Source organism: Pristis pectinata, chromosome 13, assembly GCF_009764475.1.
Source record: "Pristis pectinata isolate sPriPec2 chromosome 13, sPriPec2.1.pri, whole genome shotgun sequence".
Taxonomy (NCBI): Eukaryota; Metazoa; Chordata; class Chondrichthyes; order Rhinopristiformes; family Pristidae; genus Pristis; species Pristis pectinata.
Genome location: NC_067417.1, coordinates 20599966 through 20618486, shown reverse-complemented (window position 1 = coordinate 20618486; position 18521 = coordinate 20599966). Strand labels below are relative to the sequence as shown.

At 40.7% G+C, this 18521-nt stretch overlaps 1 protein-coding gene across 1 annotated transcript in view; it reads right to left on the bottom strand.

Annotated features, from left to right (window-relative positions):
• Nucleotides 1–18521, bottom strand: part of LOC127577465 (polyamine-modulated factor 1-binding protein 1) — a 135714-nt gene that overhangs the window by 60094 nt on the left and 57099 nt on the right. The window contains exons 8-9 of the mRNA XM_052028690.1: nucleotides 17130–17213; nucleotides 12695–12862 (exon numbers count right to left, since the gene is read on the bottom strand). Of these exons, the coding sequence (XP_051884650.1) occupies nucleotides 12695–12862; nucleotides 17130–17213 (252 nt within the window). The remainder of the gene's footprint in view (nucleotides 1–12694; nucleotides 12863–17129; nucleotides 17214–18521) is intronic.

Below are 18521 nucleotides of genomic sequence, written 5' to 3'. Positions count from 1 at the left end.
CTCAGAAGATGGAGATGAGTTAATAACTTGTTAACCAACAGCTGAACACCAGTTCTTTGTATTGGAGTCTGAAAAGTCTATTAGTACTTGACACTTCTGGGTCCTTAAGTTGGAAATATCTGGAGTGACCACCAAGAACTTTACATTGGCCATTTTGAGATGAGTGACACCAAAAGTGGTAAACTGCTCACTTACGGCACTCTGACTGAACAATTAAATGAAAATGTACATATGACAGCGCTTTGAAATTCCTTCAATAGTTTTGTGCCTTTCAGGCTTGCTAGTTTAGTTTAGGCTTTACATTACTTCTTTGCTTTCAATTTTATTTGATCATCAAGATGGAGTATATACAAAGAGAATTTTTATCAATCAAGCAAAGGAAGAAAGACAAAAGAAATCAAACAATTTTGCTACATCAGACAGTTATCAAGGTGTCACTCATAAGTACATTTTTTTTCTGATATCAGGATGAGATTTAAGCCAGTTGCAAATATTGCTACTAGTACATAAGGTAGATTGGTGCTTCATCTTACAGGGTCACAGGAATATAAGAATATGGGTTAACATCCATCACTTAACACACTAAATACCGGTGAGAAAGTCCTCCAAACATTGGGAAAAAAATTAAAGATTGGATTATCTCTGGATTATCTCATACAACTGTTCGTAAAAACCAATCTTTTTGGCCAAACCTTTGATTAACCTTATTAATTTATTATTCTAGGTTATTGCCCAGATTTCATATTGCTTCTCCTTTGGACACACATTTTTGTTAAATGTACAACATTAAAGGCAAACTGTTGCTGCTACGATGTATTTTGTAAGCATTCCCAACGACAATGATACTGATAAAAGTATGAAGATAATCACTTCCTTAAAACCTGCTGCCTCAATTTCTTCCTTTAAACACATCCTAAAACCTTCCTCCTCTAAATCCTAATGTTAGGCTCACTGTTATATTTTCTTTGAAAAATCCTCCTTTGAATGTTTAACCCCATCAAGAGTACAATATAAATACAACTTATAGTCATGTGGAATGTATCTTCTCCTCCACACAAATGGTTGAAGTCAGTGGAGTTAACATACATTGACATTTTAAAGTTGAGAGTCATAACTTTATTCTTGACATTGCTCTTCATCAGCTGCTTTTCATTATCGGTATTTAAATGACTGATCTCCCTCCCATATATAGCTTTTTTTCCTCAGTGTAATTTTCATCTGGTCTATACATCCTGTCACAATTGGTTTATCTAACCTTTGTTTGTGCAAAGCCTCTGCCAATTAACTCAGACACCCTTTACGCATTCCTCTTGAATCATTATCTATGTCTCCTGTTAATCCACATGAACTACATATCTGGCAAAATATGTCAAATGGCAAATTATTTGAGAAATCATTTCTTTCATGTGAAAACACATAAAATATTTACATATGGCTATGAGAATATAGAAAATGAAAATAGTCCAAAATTAGGCTATACTTAATATTGATAATGCATTTCCCTTTATCCTTGATATGTTTGATGTTATAATATGTTGAATATTATCATTAATATTTCACAAAGCACTGCAGAGAATTTCAAAAGATGAAAGCAAGATGGCTGGATACAATATATTTATTTTAAAAAGAAGCATTGATTTTGAAGACTGATAGGCATTGTGAGCTAGAATTCAACAATAAAAAAATAAGGAACAGAAATACCTGGTAAATCTGCAAAGATAAAGAAAATTAAGGAAATATTAGACAACTAAATCCACTAAACCTGAGCTCCTGCATACTTGTCAAATCCCAATTTTTCAAGCTAACTAATCTGAAAACACCCTTTGGCAAATTAAAATGAGCCAGAAGTATGAACATGTTCCTATGATAGTCTGCTTTTTTGCCCCTTGATTAATTTTGAATAGAGCTCAAACAGTATTTGCATATAATTTTAGTGTGTCAGACGTTGACATGGAACCCTTTCATCAACCAACCTTGTCAAACAGGAAATTCTGAATCTCATTTAGATTCTAATATAATTTTCATGATGCAGTGTAGAAAAAACGCCTAAGATAAACCACTTCATCAATCAAAATTAAGAAACACTTTTCCAGAAGGCTGCTGGTCAACTAGAATTCCAATATCCCTGGATGATTAAATATACCTGTTTTCTAAGCTAGAGGAAAGAAAGCAAACGTCCAAATAATTTGCTGGCAATGAATATATTACTGCATCACCTTTAGTGATGAACCTCAACCTTGTTGCCTTTTTTTGAGATTGTTGGCGTACTGGTTATCATTCTGTACAGGACTGCATGCCTGATTACCTGTAAAATGGGTTACCACAATCTCTTTCCAAATGAAGCAGAAAGAAATCATTAAAAATTAATGTCATGCCGGTTGCTTCAATACAAGACAAAAGTTCATGTAAATCATTTTGAAATATCACATAATTTTCACTCGATAAGAATAACAGAAATGGATACACTTTATTATAATTTTAATTGTCATAATTTCAAAAGATAAAAAGGTCAGACCAAAGGTACTAAACACTGATATTCCTAATGTGTAACGTTGAAAATTAACTGTTTTGATGCTATATATCCTCTTTCTAACATATACTTCTCAATGTACAGGGAATTTAAGATACAAGCACTGTGATGAAACCAATACCTTTGGGACTGACCTTGTAAGTGCTTTGGTCGACTACGATATTGCATATTTCTATACTCTTAATACCAACAACACACATATCCTACACTGCAGGTTTTTGTCCATGAAAAGTAGAACAAATACAGTCTAGTTAATTACAGGCCGAACAGTCTACTCTAAATCATCAGCTAAATTAAGAAAGGCATCATTAAGAGTATTGACAAATGGCACTAACTCATCAGTACCCTGCTCTATGATATTCAGTCTGCGTTTCATCAAGACCACTGGATCCAAACATGGACCAAGATTGTACAGCCTCTCTTGTATCTTTGTACATGATATTAGGGCAGCATCTGACCAAGTAAGATACCAAAGGGTAAAAACAGAAAATGCTGGCAACACTTAACACTCAGCAGGTCAGGCAAAATTGAGTGAAACTGAAGGAAATAACATCACAGGAGAACACCTGCACAAATGAAAATGCTTATAATTGTGAAGGTCATTCATCCAAACCCCAGGACGTGCTCAGCGGCTCAGTGGTAGGAAGCAGAAGGTGATGGTCGAGGCTTGTTTCTCGGACTGGAGGCCTGTTAGTAAGTTTGCAGATGATACTAAAATAGGTGGTGTTGTAGACAGCGTAGAAGATTATGAAAAATTACAGAGGGATCTTGATTAGCTAGGTATGTGGGCTGAGGATTGGCAAATGGCTTTCAATCCAGATAAATGTGAGGTATTACATTTTGGGAGATCAAACCAGGGTAGGACGTACAGGGAATTGTAGGGCCCTGGACAATGTTATAGAACAGAGGGACCTAGCAGTGTAAGTGCATAGTTTGCTGAAAGCAATATCATAGGTAGATAGGGTGGTAAAGAAGGCGTTTGGCACACTGGCCTTCATCAGTCAGGGCATTGAGTATAGGAGTTGGGAAGTTATGTTGCAGTTATATAAGATGTTGGTGAGGCTGCACTTGGAGTATTGTGTACAGCGTTGGTCACCCTGTTATAGGAAAGATGTTATTAAACTAGAAAGAGTGCAGAAAAGATTTATCAGAATATTGCCTGGACTTGGGGGCCTGAGTTACAAGGAGAGGTTGCATAGACTAGGATTTTGTTCCCTGGAATATAGAAGATTGAGGGGTGACCTGATAGAGGTGTATAAGATCATGAGGGGCACAGATGGGGTGAAAGCACATAGTCTTTTTCCCAGGGAGGGAGTGCTTAAGAACAAGAGGGCTTAGGTCTAAGATCAGAGGCAAGAGATTTAAAACGGACATCAGGGGCAGCTTCTTCACTCAAAGGATGGTATTTGTAATGAGCTGCCAGAAATAGTGGTTGAGGTGGGCACATAAGCAACATTTAAAAGCCATCTAGATAAGTACATGGATAGAAGAGGTTTAGAGGGCTATGGGCCAAATGCGGGCAGATGGGACTTGCTATCTGGGCAAATAAATAAGTACATAAATAGGTTAAGTGAGTAAGAAAGGAAATGAAAATGGAGTATAATGTTGGAATATGTGAAATTGTGCATTAAAACCACATCATCTAAATGGTGAGAGATTGCAAAGCTCTGAGATATAAAGGGATCTGGGTCACAAAAATCACAAAAGGCTTGTATGCAGATATAGCAAGTAATTAGGAAAGTTATCAAAATGTTATTGCTTATTGTGAGGGGCATTGTTTACAAAAGTAGGGAAGTTGTGCTTCAGTTATACAAGGCTCTAGCAAAACTACATCAGGAAAACTGTGCACAGCACTGGTCCCTTTATTTAAGAAAGGATGCAAATTCATTGGAATCAGTTCAGAGAAGGTTGCCTTAAATAGGCAGGTAGTCTTATGAGGAAAAGTTGGACAAATTGGAGCTTAGAAGAGTGAGAGGGGACTACAATGAAACATACAAGATGTAGGTATTTAACAGCATTGATGAAGAGGATTTTCCTTTTGTGGGAAATTCAAGAACAAGAGGTTAATTTAAAATGAGGGGTTGCCTATTTAAGAGAGAGATGAAGCAAAATTTTTCTCTAAAAGGATTGAGCGTCTTTGAAACCCTCTTCCTCAGGGCGGAGGAAGCAGAGTCTTTGAATAATTCTTGATGAGTAATGGGTGAAAGCATATCAGGTGTAAGCTTAAATGGGTGTTGAAGTTACAGTCAGATCAGCCTTACATGGCAGAAGAGGGACATGGAGCTAAATGGCCTATCCCTGCTCCTAATTTCTTTATTTCTATCTATTTATGTACCCTCCACTTGCCTGGATGTGTGCAATTCCAACAACTCTCAAGAAGCACAAAAGCCCATCCACGACAAAGTATTTGCTTGACTGGCATCTTATCCACCACCCTAAACTTTCATTCTCTACACAAGTGTAATCATGGCTGCAATGTGCGCCACCTATAAAAAACATTTCAATTACTCTCATAGGCTGCTCTAGCAAGACCTCCTAAACCTGTAACTTCCAGCATCAAGGTGGTCAAAGGGTTCAGGCACATGGGGATACCACTACCTGCACTTCCCCCTTCAGGTTGTGCACATCCTGACTTGGAAATGTATTGCCATGTCTTCATCGTTACTAGGTCTAAGTCCTAGAAATTGCTACCCAACAGCACTATGGAAATACCTTCTCAAGAAGGATTGCAGCAATTTGAACGGGGGCTCACCACTACCTTCTCAAGGGCACTTTGGGGTGGGTGATGAATGTTGGTCTTCTTGGCGATGCCCAGATCTTGAAAAATGAATTTAAAAATCCGTACTTTCTGTCTCTGTCCACTCAGATAACTTCCTAATTTGGTCGATAAACTGTCATCAATTCCATGAGTTTCAACTTGGCATAAGCAAGCAGTCACTTTTGGAAGATTGTGTCACATGGGGGTAAAGTGACAATTAGGGACGGGAGAATCGATCTGGGGAGAGGCAGAGTGTCTCGGACAGGATATCGTGCTGGAGTTCCTCTGATTGAAGAGTAGTTGGTTATCAGATGTCATGCAAAGATGGTATTGGAGAATGGGGGTGCATGGAAAGATCTAGTTGAAAAAGGCATCAATGATTGGGGTCAGAGTGACAGGCAAATGGTAATCAAGGGGAGTGGACTTGTCAGGTGGACAGTGAGTGAGAGGTTCTGGTGGACATTGACAGGAAGAATGGGCAGGGTAGAGGTGTATGCACTGTAAGAAAACCACTTAAAGGAGGACCTACCTGGAAGAGGATGAATGCATCAGATTCACAGCAGTGGGAGTGATATAGACAAGCCCCATATAGTTAAAGTTGAAGTAGCTTTAAACCCTCCAGTTAAAAGGGAGGAATTTTATGTGTGGAATCAAATGTGCGTGGCATGCCATTAGACATCAGTGTACATGCCAGGTGATCTCCATGTATATCTGTGTCATGGACCCAAAACAAATTTGCTGATTTGTGTTACTTGTGCAGTAAAGATCACATTGCATTTGACAATCAGGTTTTCAATAAAATTTTATCATGTAGCACCTAAAAATACTGTGCTACCTGATAAATTTCTAAGCCTATCCACTTCAATTGAGAAATAGTATTGTGTAAATTATGTATGAATGCTGCTTCTGGGCAGGTTGATGTGACCATGAAGTATGAGATTAAACAAGTGAAACTAAGGCACAAAATGATATTCAGTTGCACTAAACCTACTCCATCTCAACATCAATACACTATTGTATATCATTTATGTACCCATGACCATGTTACTTAATAGAAAATGGAAAAGCAAATAAAACATTTGAGCTACTTCAGGTTGAAATTGGTAAAATCCCTATGTGGTACTCAAACTGGCATATTATCTTGTAAAAACTGTAACAACTTCATCCTTGTTCCACTTTCTCTACTTTGTTCCAGACAATGAGGGTTCTCTGTGAAAATAAAAAACCTCCTGGTTTCTAACCTCACACTTTCCCTACAAATTCTCAAATGTGACCTCCATATTTCAAATAAACTATCCAACTAGAATCCAACTAGGGGAGGGGGGGGGGGGGGAGGGAGGGGAGGGAGGGAGGGGGGGGAGGGAGGGGGGGGAGGGAGGGGGGGGGAGGTGAGGGGGGGGAGGGGGGGGGGGGAGGGAGGGGGGGAGGGAGGGGGGGAGGGAGGGGGGGAGGGGGGAGGGAGGGGGGGAGGGAGGGGAGGAGGGAGGGATGGAGGGGAGGGAGGGGGGGAGGGGGATGGGGGAGGGGGAGGGTAGGGGGGGGAGTGGAGGGGGGGAGGGGGGGGGGAGGGGGGGAGGGGAGGGGGGGGGAGGGGGGGGAGGGGAGGGGGGGAGGGGAGGGGGAGGGGAGGGGGGGAGGGGGGGAGGGGGGGGAGGGGGGGAGGAGGAGGGAGGGGGAGGGAGGGGTGGAGGGGGGGAGGGAGCAGGGGAGGGGGGGGAGAAGGGAGGGGGGAGGGGGGGGAGAAGGGGACGGGGGGGGAAGGGGAGGGGGGGAGAAGGGGAAGGGGGGAGAAGGGGAAGGGGGGAGGAAGGGCGAGGGGGGGAGAAGGGGAGGGGGGAGAAGGGAGGGGGGGGAGGGTGGGGAGGGGGGGAGAAGGGGATGGGGGGGAAGGGGAGAAGGGAGGGGGGAGAAGGGCGGGGGGGAGGGGGGGAGAAGGGGAGGGGGGGGAGGGGGTGGAGAAGGGAGGGGGGGGAGGGGGGGAGAAGGGGAGGGGGGGAGGGGGGAGAAGGGGAGGGGGGGTGGCGATACTGGTCAGGACACTGTTACGGCTGTGGAAAAGATGGATGCTGTAGAAGGATCATCTCTAGAGTCTGTATGGGTGGAATTAAGGAACAAGAAAGGAGCATTCTCTACTAGGAGTATTCTATAGCCGCCCGGTAGCAGTAGAGATATAGAGGAGCAGATTGGCAGGCAGTGTTTGGAGGGAAGCAAAAATAACAGGGTTGTTATAATGGGAGACTTCAATTTCCCAAATATAGACTGGAACCTGCTTAGTGGTTTAGATGGGACGGAATTTGTTAAATGTGTCCAGGACGGATTCCTGACGCAGTATGTTGACAGGCCGACTAGAGGGAATGCCATGTTAGATCCAGTTTTAGGAAATGAACCGGGACAGGTGAAGGATCTATTGGTGGGTGAGCATTTGGGGGACAGTGACCATTGCTCCATAACCTTTAAAATTGTCATGGACAGGGACAGGTGCAGAGAAGACAAGAGGATTTTTAATTGGGGAAGGGCAAACTATGAGGCTATAAGGAGAGAACTTGGGAGTGTAAATTGGGATGTCCTTTTTGAAGGAAAATATACCATTGAGATGTGGTCGATGTTCAGGGATCTTATGCAGGATGTTAGGGATAAATATGTCCCGGTGAGGCAGAGAAGGAATGGCAGGGTGAAGGAACTGTGGGTGACGAGAGAGGTGGAACGACTTGTTAGGGAGAAGAAGGTAGCGTACATGAAGTATAAGCAGCAAGGTTCAGACAGGGCCCGTGAGGAATATAGGGTAGCGAGGAAGGAACTTAAGAAAGGGCTGAGGAGAGCTACAAGGGGACATGAAAAGGCGTTGGCTAGTAGGGTTAAGGAAAATCCCAAGGCCTTTTTCAAGTACGTGAAGGGTAGGAGGATGGCTAGGGTAAAGGTAGGTCCGATTAAGGACAAAGGTGGGAGAATTTGCCTGGAGGTGGCGGAAGTGGGAGAAGTTCTCAATGAGTACATCTCTTCGGTATTCACTAGGGAGAGGGGTCTTGATGACGCGGAAGGGAGTGCTGGTAGGGGTAATGTTCTCGAGGTTGTTGATATCAAGAGAGAGTATGTGTTGAAGTTGTTAAATAATATTAAGACAGATAAATCTCCGGGGCCTGACGGGATTTTCCCCAGGCTGCTTCGAGAGGCTAGGGAGGAGATTGCTGAACCGCTGGTAAGGATCTTTGAGTCCTCGTTGTCTACGGGGGTGGTGCCGGAGGATTGGAGGGTTGCGACTGTTGTCCCCTTGTTCAAAAAAGGTAATAGGGATAGGCCAGGGAATTATAGACCGGTGAGTCTCACGTCTGTGGTGGGTAAGCTGTTAGAAAGGATTCTAAGGGATAGGATTTATGAACACCTAGAGAATCATGGACTGATTAGGGACAGCCAGCATGGCTTTGTGAAGGGAAGATCTTGCCTCACAAGCCTGATAGAGTTCTTTGAGGAGGTGACCAGGAAGATTGATGAGGGCAGTGCGGTGGATGTGGTTTACATGGATTTTAGTAAGGCGTTTGATAAGGTTCCTCATGGTCGGCTTCTTCAGAAGGTCAGAGGCCAAGGGATCCAAGGAAGCTTGGCTGTGTGGATTAGGAATTGGCTTGCATGTAGAAAGCAGAGGGTTGTGGTGGAAGGAGTGCCCTCGGATTGGAAGGCAGTGACTAGTGGTGTCCCGCAGGGATCGGTTCTGGGACCTCTACTTTTTGTGATATTTATAGATGACTTAGATGACGGGGTGGAGGGCTGGGTTAGTAAGTTTGCGGACGACACTAAGATCGGCGGTGTTGTGGATAGCGTGGAGGGCTGTCGGAGCTACAGAGGGATATTGATAGGATGCAGAGCTGGGCTGACAAGTGGCAGATGGAGTTCAATCGGAGAAGGTGTGAGGTGGTTACACTTTGGAAGGACAAACTCCAGGGCAGAGTACTGGGTAAATGGCAAGGTACTTGGCAGTGTGGAGGAGCCAGAGGGATCTGGGGGTTCATATTCACAGTTCATTGAAAGTTGCTCTCACAGGTGGAAAGAGCAGTTAAGAAGGCCAATGGGATGTTGGCTTTCATAAATCGCGGGATTGAGTTTAAGAGCCGCGAGGTGATGATGCAGCTTTACAAAACTCTAGTTAGGCCACACTTAGAATACTGTGTTCAGTTCTGGTCGCCTCATTATAGGAAGGATGTGGAGGCGTTGGAGAGGGTGCAGAGGAGATTTACCAGGATGCTGCCTGGATTAGAGAGTATTGAATATGAGGAGAGGCTTAAGGTGCTAGGGCTTTATTCACTGGAAAGGAGGAGGATGAGAGGAGACATGATAGAGGTATATAAAATATTGAGAGGAATAGATAGAGTAGACAGTCAGCACCTCCTTCCCAGGGCACCAATGCTCAAGACGAGAGGGCATGGCTTTAAGGTTATGGGTGGGAGGTTCAGGGGAGATGTCAGGGGGAGGTTTTTCACCCAGAGAGTGGTTGGTGCATGGAATGCACTGCCTGGGGTGGTGGTGGAGGCAGATACATTGGACAGGTTCAAGAGCTTGTTGGATAGGCATATGGAGGAGTGCGGGATGGGGGGATATGCGGGAGGAAGGGGTTAGGTAGTGTGAGGGTGGTTTGATGGACGGCACAACATGGTGGGCAGAAGGGCCTGTTTTGTGCTGTATTGTTCTATGGATAAAGGAATTTGTCACAAATGAGCCTGCTTGTCCAGTTTATTTTAACCAGTTCCAATATTTTGGGTTAAATTACTAACGTCACATCATTTATACGTTTAATAATTAAGCTCTTGAAGATCACTACCACCTTGAACAGCAAAGGTGCCAATGCAGAGCTCAACCAAGCTCACCTCATAACTGAAATCCAATTGCATTCATTCTTTTGATAAACCACTTCTTGTCCAACTTAATTGCCCTGTTTTCTTTAACAGCCAGCTTTGCAATACTTTAGCAATATTTTTTGGAAATCACAATACACAAGAAAGACTGGGCTATCTTCATCCATTTGTCTGGTCAATTTCTTAAAGGACTCAATCAAATTAATGAAGCATATTTATTTTATATCCAAGTGTTAGTTTTCCCTAATAATTGTGACTCACCAAGCAATCACAGAGTGCATCTTATCAATTGTGCTTTCAATAGGTTCTCTGTGACTAAAGTTAAACTCACAGATCTATCATTTCTCCTTTTTACACAATGGAATACAAGTCTTTTTGCAGTCCAAGTTAACCATCCAAGATCTCAAATGAATATGCAAACCAATAATTCAATCTGGGTTAACTGATACCGGAGCCTTTAACACTATTTATCTTAACCTTGGCTGGAAACCAATTCTTTGGTTAATGAAGTAATTTTAGCCATGTGCTTACCATGCAATACTGGACTAATGTTTTATGTTCGGAAATGCAACTCATGCTAATATATACAATTTTTTCATTATATGACACTTGCTTTAGTAATTCCTTCAAAAGACTAACATGATCCTTCACTGAGCACAAATGTAGTAGTCTTAATGTTATTCATGCAATCAACCATTACTCCTGCCCCACAGAATACTTGCCCATAGAGCTGTTTTTGTCTCAGTCTTTTTTCCTACTACATCACCTTATGGAAAAGCTGGAATATGGTTTCCCTGCTCAGCCCTTGGTTAAAATTGCACTCAGTTGGTGTCAACTGTGAGAGTGCCCCTGCTGCTTTTTCTATAACAACAGATAAGAATCAAAATATTGTATTCTTGGCAGAAATCCGGTGGGTAAGTAAACAGGGAGATTTCCACTGGCTGGGATGAGCTAAAGAGCTGAAACTCTGTGTCTTATGCTTATTCTAAAAACCTCTTTCCTTGAACAACAAAATCTGAAAAATTCTTGCTACGATCAAGTTCCTAGCTGATTTGACCTGAATAACTGAAGAATTGCCTTCTATTTTGTCTCTGAAAGAACCCTTTTTTTTGCTTTCTTATGGAATCTCAATTCAGCATCAATTATATTCAACCTATTTGTATACAACTAAAGTACATCAAAAATTCAGGTAAAAGATGTGGGTCGCTGAATTCTGGAAATTTGTTCTGGGTTCTATAGATGAACTGAACACATATACATGCAGAGTGATGTCTAATGATATGGAATGTATGCTTTGATGTAATCTGCAGGAAATTCCATACAAATGAGGCCTGTTTTGGCAATGGTTAATGGGGGCACAACATAATCAGGGAGTATTAGGATCTATTGTCTTTCAGGGAAGTCCTCTTCTAAGTGATGTTCTCTCCATTGACACCTCTTCCCATTGTTGCCCACGTCCTCAGGGCCTCACAGCTGCCTGTCCAATCAAGTGAACCCTTTCATGGAAAATAGCTTGATTGCTTGAAAGATTTGGGTATCCTTGAATAAGAAACACAGGAAGGTAGCATTCAGGCACAGCAAGTAATTCAGAAGGGAAATGGAATATTGGCCAAGGAAGTCTTCTTACAATTGTACAGGGCTTTAATGAACCCACACCTTAAGGCCTGCAAGCTGTTTTGTCTCCATAAGAAAGGAAAGATTGATGAAAATGGCCCACATTCCCTGGAGTTTAGGTATATGAGATAGGGATTGATAGGTAGACACCATGAAGATGTTTTCCCTGGTAGGAGAGTCTAGAACCAGGGAACACAGTCCCAGAATAATGAGTAAACCATTTAAGGCTGAAATGAGGAAGAATTTCTTCTCACAGAGGGTTGTGAATCTATGAAATTGATTTGCAACCCTCAGCACACCCCAGAGAATTGTGGCTGCTGAATATCTTATTCATTATTAATGCCAAATACTGATGCAATGCTGATGTAGCGCACTTTTGCTTCAAACTGAAATAGAAGCCGTTGGTGAACATAAATGAATATGAAAAGTGCTTGCAAAGTAAATGAAGGGCACCGCGAACTGGGAACTCCTAATGCACTCATTGCCTTAAAAGATGTAAACTTCATTTTGATGAACAACTCCCATCCCATCAAAGAACGCAGTATACGTAAGGCTGAAGTCTTTCACTATATTGCTTGGAAACTAATCTAATTGTACTCAAAGGTTGTGTAATTCATGCAAAACAGGTCAAACAAGATGATATCAAGACTCTTTTTTACTTTAATTGTTCTTAACACAATTGGCCAGAGAATGGGAGCATGACTCAGAGAGCAAAATGAAAACGACTATCAAGCTTTTCACTCTGCTGTTATTTACAGGACAAATTTAAGAGACTCAAAATTTTCAGCAACTTATTTTAAGAAAATTAGATTTGAAGACATATATTGCCTTATGATATTACCATCACTTCAGTTTCACTCATTTATTATTTTGGTAGAGAATACCTATTATTTATCGCCATTTGATTAGGATGCTTATTTTCCACATCGTTCAAACCTTATCTCTCACCTGCTGGTTACTGATGTCCTTCTCATGCTGCAGGTCCTGTATAGCCTTCTCCTGCTGACTCATTTTCTTATCATGTTCTCTGCAGGCTTCTCGTAAACTCTGTTCTTCAGCCTGTAGCATTTTTACCTTTGTCTTCAAATTAGCTGCTTCTGCTTCCTGGAGTGTGAGCTACAGGACAAGAAAACAAACAAATTACTGAAATGCCCTTATACATCAACTTTCAAAACCAGTTAAAAAGAAAAATAAAAGGCAAAGTGGTTGATATCATTGTTTCCAGAAATATAGTTCCTTCCACTAAATGATGTCAATTAAAGGGAACATGGAAAAAAATGGGTAACTTTAAGGAAGTTATGTTAGTTATTTGAACATAAGAATTGGAACATTAGATCTTAAGAACAGAAGGCTGCTAGGTCATTCATTAACCTTCTGCCTAAATGGTACCTTCCTACACTGGCCACATATCCCTTGATTCCTTTAATGAGCAAATGTACCTGCACATTTTCCTCTACTGGAAATACAGTCAAATATAATGTTTTCAGTAATCTCAACCAGTGTGGGTATGCTTGCTTATCAAGTTTATCATTAAAATCATAATTTGTGATTCTTAAGTGAAACAAACTGTTCCCAATTGCATAGATACAATGAAAGGCAAGTTCCAATTAGCATTAACCTGTAGGTGGTTTAGATCAGATGATGTTTTGCATTTCAACTAATTTTACCTCTCACTGACATGCAATCCAAACCTGGCCCATTCTTACCAGGTAGTGAGATTAAAATTGCGGTTTGAGATTTCAACTAAGGGATTTTTGATTTAGTTATTAGCCAGCTTGTGATTGTACCTCTTTTCTTAAACTTAGGTAAGGTAGGAAACATGATATAGATGTAATTTTTAAATTACAAGCAACTGGCAAATAAATGAAAGAGAATCAGAATTTTCCCAAAATGGCAAAACTATGAGATTAAAAGATGATCATATGTCAAAAACAGGCAATCACATGTAATGTTATTTATTTATATGGGCTCATCATTAACTATTGCTAGAAATATAAAAATAATAGTTTGTTAGTTGTATGAATTAGTTTAACTGCATAAACTTATTATTTTTATAAAGTACAATGCACTTAAAAAGGATTGCAATACGCATTTGGCAATAAAGAATAGATGCTGAACCATGCAATAAGGAAACTGCTGAAATTAACTATAATTGATCCACTAAAGCAAGAAGCAACAGACAAAGGTAATTTTGTTTTATATTTATTTTTTGGATCTGGGCAGTTCTGGCAAGGCTAGAAATTATGCCTGATTCCTGAAACCCTGGAAAAGGCAGTGGCAGGGCACCTCCTTGAATTGCTTCAAATTTTCTGGTGAAGATACTCCCACAGTTCTGCTGGGCAGGATTAAGACTCAGTGATGACGAAGGAATGGCAATATATTTCTAAGTCAGGATACTGTGTAACTTGGGAGACGAATCTGCAGAGGGTGGTGGCCTGCTGTCATTGTCCTTATTAGTGGTAGAGGCTGCTGGAGTGAAAGGTGCTGAAGTAGCCTAGATAAGTAATTGGTGAGCATTTTGTTAATGGTGTACACCATAGCCACTGTAGAAGGAATGAATGTTTGCTGGTTGATGGGGTGCCAGTCAAGTTGGTTGCTTTGTTTTGGATGATGTCAAGCTTCTTGAGATTTGTTGGTGCTGCACTCATTGAGGGAAGTGGAGCATATTCCATCAAGTTCTTCACTTGTAGGTGGTGAAAAGACCATGGGTTGTCAGCAGGTAAGTCACTCACCACAGTCTTTGACCTGCTCTTGTAACCACTATATTTATATGTGGCTGGTCCACTTGAGTTTCTGGTCAGTGGCGACCCCCAGGATATTAATGGCAAACTTGATGATGGCAATGCCATTGAATGTCAGAGGTAAATGGTTAGATTCTCTCTTGTTGGAAATGGTCAATGCCTCCTTGAAACACAAGTTTCAAATACAACTTCGCAAGATCGAGAAAATGTTTAGCCATACGCTGGTTAAACTGCACAATTTTCCAGCCCTCTGTTTGAATCATGCAAACAATGATTGTGGTTTTTCATTGATGAATGAAACATGGGCACTTCTCAATCACAACAAAAGGCAAGAATAAATATCATTTAATAAGAGTACGCAACATGTAAATGATTCTGATGATGGTACTTGCTCACTATCAAGAATAAACCTATTTCTCTTTTCACAGATGCCAATAGCAAGATGGCGTCGGAGCGTGTCAACATGTTGCAAGCCGCTCTCTGCAGATCTACTCATTACTTCTACTATAATAGTTCTACTCTTAAATTCTAAGATTCTAAAACGCTATATTCTGAATTCTGTTATTGCTTTTCCCTTATACTACCTCAATGTACTAATGTAATGAAATGATATGAATGGCATGCAAAACAAAGTTTTTCACTGTACCTTGGTACGTGACAATAATAAACCTAGTTTCCAATTTAAATGTCAGAAATATTGCTGTTTATAGTAATTTCTCCTTGAACACACACTGGGAAAATTACAATTCACTATCAGAAATATTTTAGAAGGCTACTAACACCTTTCAAAACATGATGGGGCAAATAAGAAAATAAATAGCTTAAGTAAAGGCTGATGAAGTATTCAACACTATGTTCTTCAAGCTGTATGCTAAACAATGGTCAGTCACATTAGTGCATACATCTACCAGTCTGCTATTTTGTGCAAACACTGATACAAGTGTTTAAACTTTAGCACAAGCAATTCTAAACTCACAAAGAAAGCAGAACAGAGTGATGAAATCAAAAATAGGTATTTATTGAGGTGGACAAAAAATCTGCCCAAAATTCACAGCATCTCACATCTTTATTGTGGAAAATCAAACTTAGAAATGATCAGGCTTTCTTCAGAACACCTTCTTTCTCTGAATGCTCCTACCACTAAGAGTCAGCATTCTAGTCTGGTCAAAAAAATAATTATAAATTGGTCATATGCATGTATTTTTTTTAGAAACAGACCCTTGGGATATAATGAGCTTTCCAAATGCGGTTTAGTAATGATTGAATGAATGAATAATTGAATAAACAAATAAATAAATAAAATCACAAATGTACAACACGAGGCAAAAAGCTTTTACGGTCTGTCAGTTCTAGAACCCATCATTTCACTAAAAAAAACAAAGATTTCCAGCAAATACGCAGGTTGATGAGAATATTGTTGATTTAATAGAAAAGTTAAAGTCGCTTTGAAACTGAGATCAATCAATGGATTATAGCTCTGGAACATCAGTATCTAAAGTAACTTTAAACTATTGTTTTTGATAGTAAACCTCTGAACTAAGTGAAGTGGCAAGGTAAATCTGAATAAGACAGGTAGGCTTGGACCAGGGAATAGGGGTACAGGTTATTTGAGTATAGAACAAGATGATATGTCAGGTGTAATTTCTTCTATTGGAACAAGTTGGCAGCATTGCAAGCTTGCAGACTTGTAGCAACAATTTGAATGAAAACCTAGTGAGTTCTTTACTTATATATTTCATTAAGATCACCTCTCATTCCTTTGAACTCCAAAGAATATAGATCTAATTTCTTTAACCATGTGATAGGACAAACCTCTCATCCCTGGAATTAGCCAAGTGAATTGCATATAGAAACCTAACTTTTTGCAGTTTGTACACAAGAACACCTGAATTGTTCTGCATTCCTCTGTTAGGATCATGCAAATAAAGGTCATGGTTCTTGCTTGGTGAATCCTCTTACTCTATTCCTCTTCCACTTTCCCACATTAAACTCCATTCACCAAGTTTTCACCATTCATTCAACCTATTTATAGCAATGTTGCAGAGACCAAATATCCTCATCACAATATGTCCTCCTATCAATTTTCGTATCATGGGTAAGCTTGAATACCTTGCACTCTGCATCCTCCTCCGGGACATTAATATACATTGCAAATAATTGACAGCCAAGAACTGATCGTCAGACAAAAAATAAACTGCTAGATGGACTCAGTGGCTCAAACAGCATCTGCGGAGGCAAAGAGACAGTCGACGTTTCAGGACAAGATCCTGCATCAGGACCTCAGGGCTGTCCACGACTTACATCTTTCCAGCCTGAAAGAGACCCATTTATTTTGACTCTCTGTCTTCTTTGTGATAACCAGTCTTCAGATCCATGCAATCACATTTTGCCCAATATAATGAGCTTTTATCTTGTACACCAGTCTTTTATGTGGCACTTAGATCTTCTGCGAATTGTTTGATCACCTTTAGGGCTTGACAAAGCATTTCCTAGAGCTTAATTTGGCCCAATTTTTCTATTTCTTTGCCTATCCCATGCTATTTAGAAAAGGACCACAAGTTGCCTGAATCATTGGTCCTTCAACAATGGCTAAAATGGTGACACCAGAAGCAGCCCAGAGAAATAACTTTTACAGCACTTACTTCCTCCTTTGCATTTCTCAAGTTTTCTTCTGCAGTTTTTAATTCTGATTTCAGCTTCAGAATAGTTTGATCCCTGCTGTGAATCTGTCATAAAGCAAACAATTTTGGTCATGTTCATTAAAGACATTTCAGAATTGCAGATTTGTAGCAAAAGTTTGAATGGCATCTTTTTGCAGTTTGCACACAAGAACACCTGGATCATTCTGTACTAATCTAATAGAATCATGTAAAGGCTGTGGTGTTTGCTTGGCAAATCCTCTTACCCTTTCACTTTCCTGCATTAAATTCCATTTGCCAAGTTTTCACCATTCACTCAACCTATCTATATCCTGTTGCAGAGACCAAATATCCTCATCACAATACAGTGGCATGCAAAAGTTTGGGCACCCCGAGTCAAAATTTCTGTTACTGTGAATAGCTAAGCAAGTAAAAGATGACCTGATTTCCAGAAGACATAAAATTAAAGATGACACATTTCTTTAATATTTTAAGCAAGATTACTTTTTTATTTCCATCTTTTACAGTTTCAAGATAACAAAAAAGGAAAAGGGCCTGAAGCAAAAGTTTGGGCACCTTGCATGGTCAGTACTTAGTAACACCCCCTTTGGCAAGTATTACAGCTTGTAAACGCTTTCTGTAGCTAGCTAAGAGTCTTTCAATTCTTGTTTGGGGGATTTTCATCCATTCTTCCTTGCAAAAGTCTTCTAGTTCTGTGAGATTCTTGGGCTGTCTTGTATGCATTGCTCTTTTGAAGTCTATCCACAGATTTTCAATGATGTTTAGGTTGGGGGACTTTGAGGGCCATGGCAAAACCTTCAGCTTCTGCCTCTTGAGGTAGTCCATTATGGATTTTGAGGTGTGTTTAGGATCGTTATCCTGTTGTAGAAGCCATCCTCTTTTCATCTTCAGTTTTCTTTTTTACAGATGGTGTGATGTTTGCTTCCAGAATTTGCTGGTGTTTAATTGGATTCATTCTTCCCTCTACCAGTGAAATGTTCCCCGTGCCACTGGCTGCAACTCAAGCCCAAAGTACAATCGATCCACCCCTGTGCTTAACAGTTGGGGAGGTGTTCTTTTCATGAAATTCTGCACCCTTTTTTCTCCAAACATACCTTTGCTCATTGTGGCCAAAAAGTTCTATTTTAACTTCATCAGTTCTCAGGACTTGTTTCCAAAATGCATTAGGCTTGCTTAGGTGTTCCTTTGCAAACTTCTGACGCTGAATTTTGTGGTGAGGACGCAGGAAAGGTTTTCTTCTGATGACTCTTCCATGAAGGTCATATTTGTGCAGGTGTCGCTGCACAGTAGAACAGTGCACCACCACTCCAGAGTCTGCTAAATCTTCCTGAACATCTTTTGCAGTCAAACGGGGGTTTTGATTTGCCTTTCTAG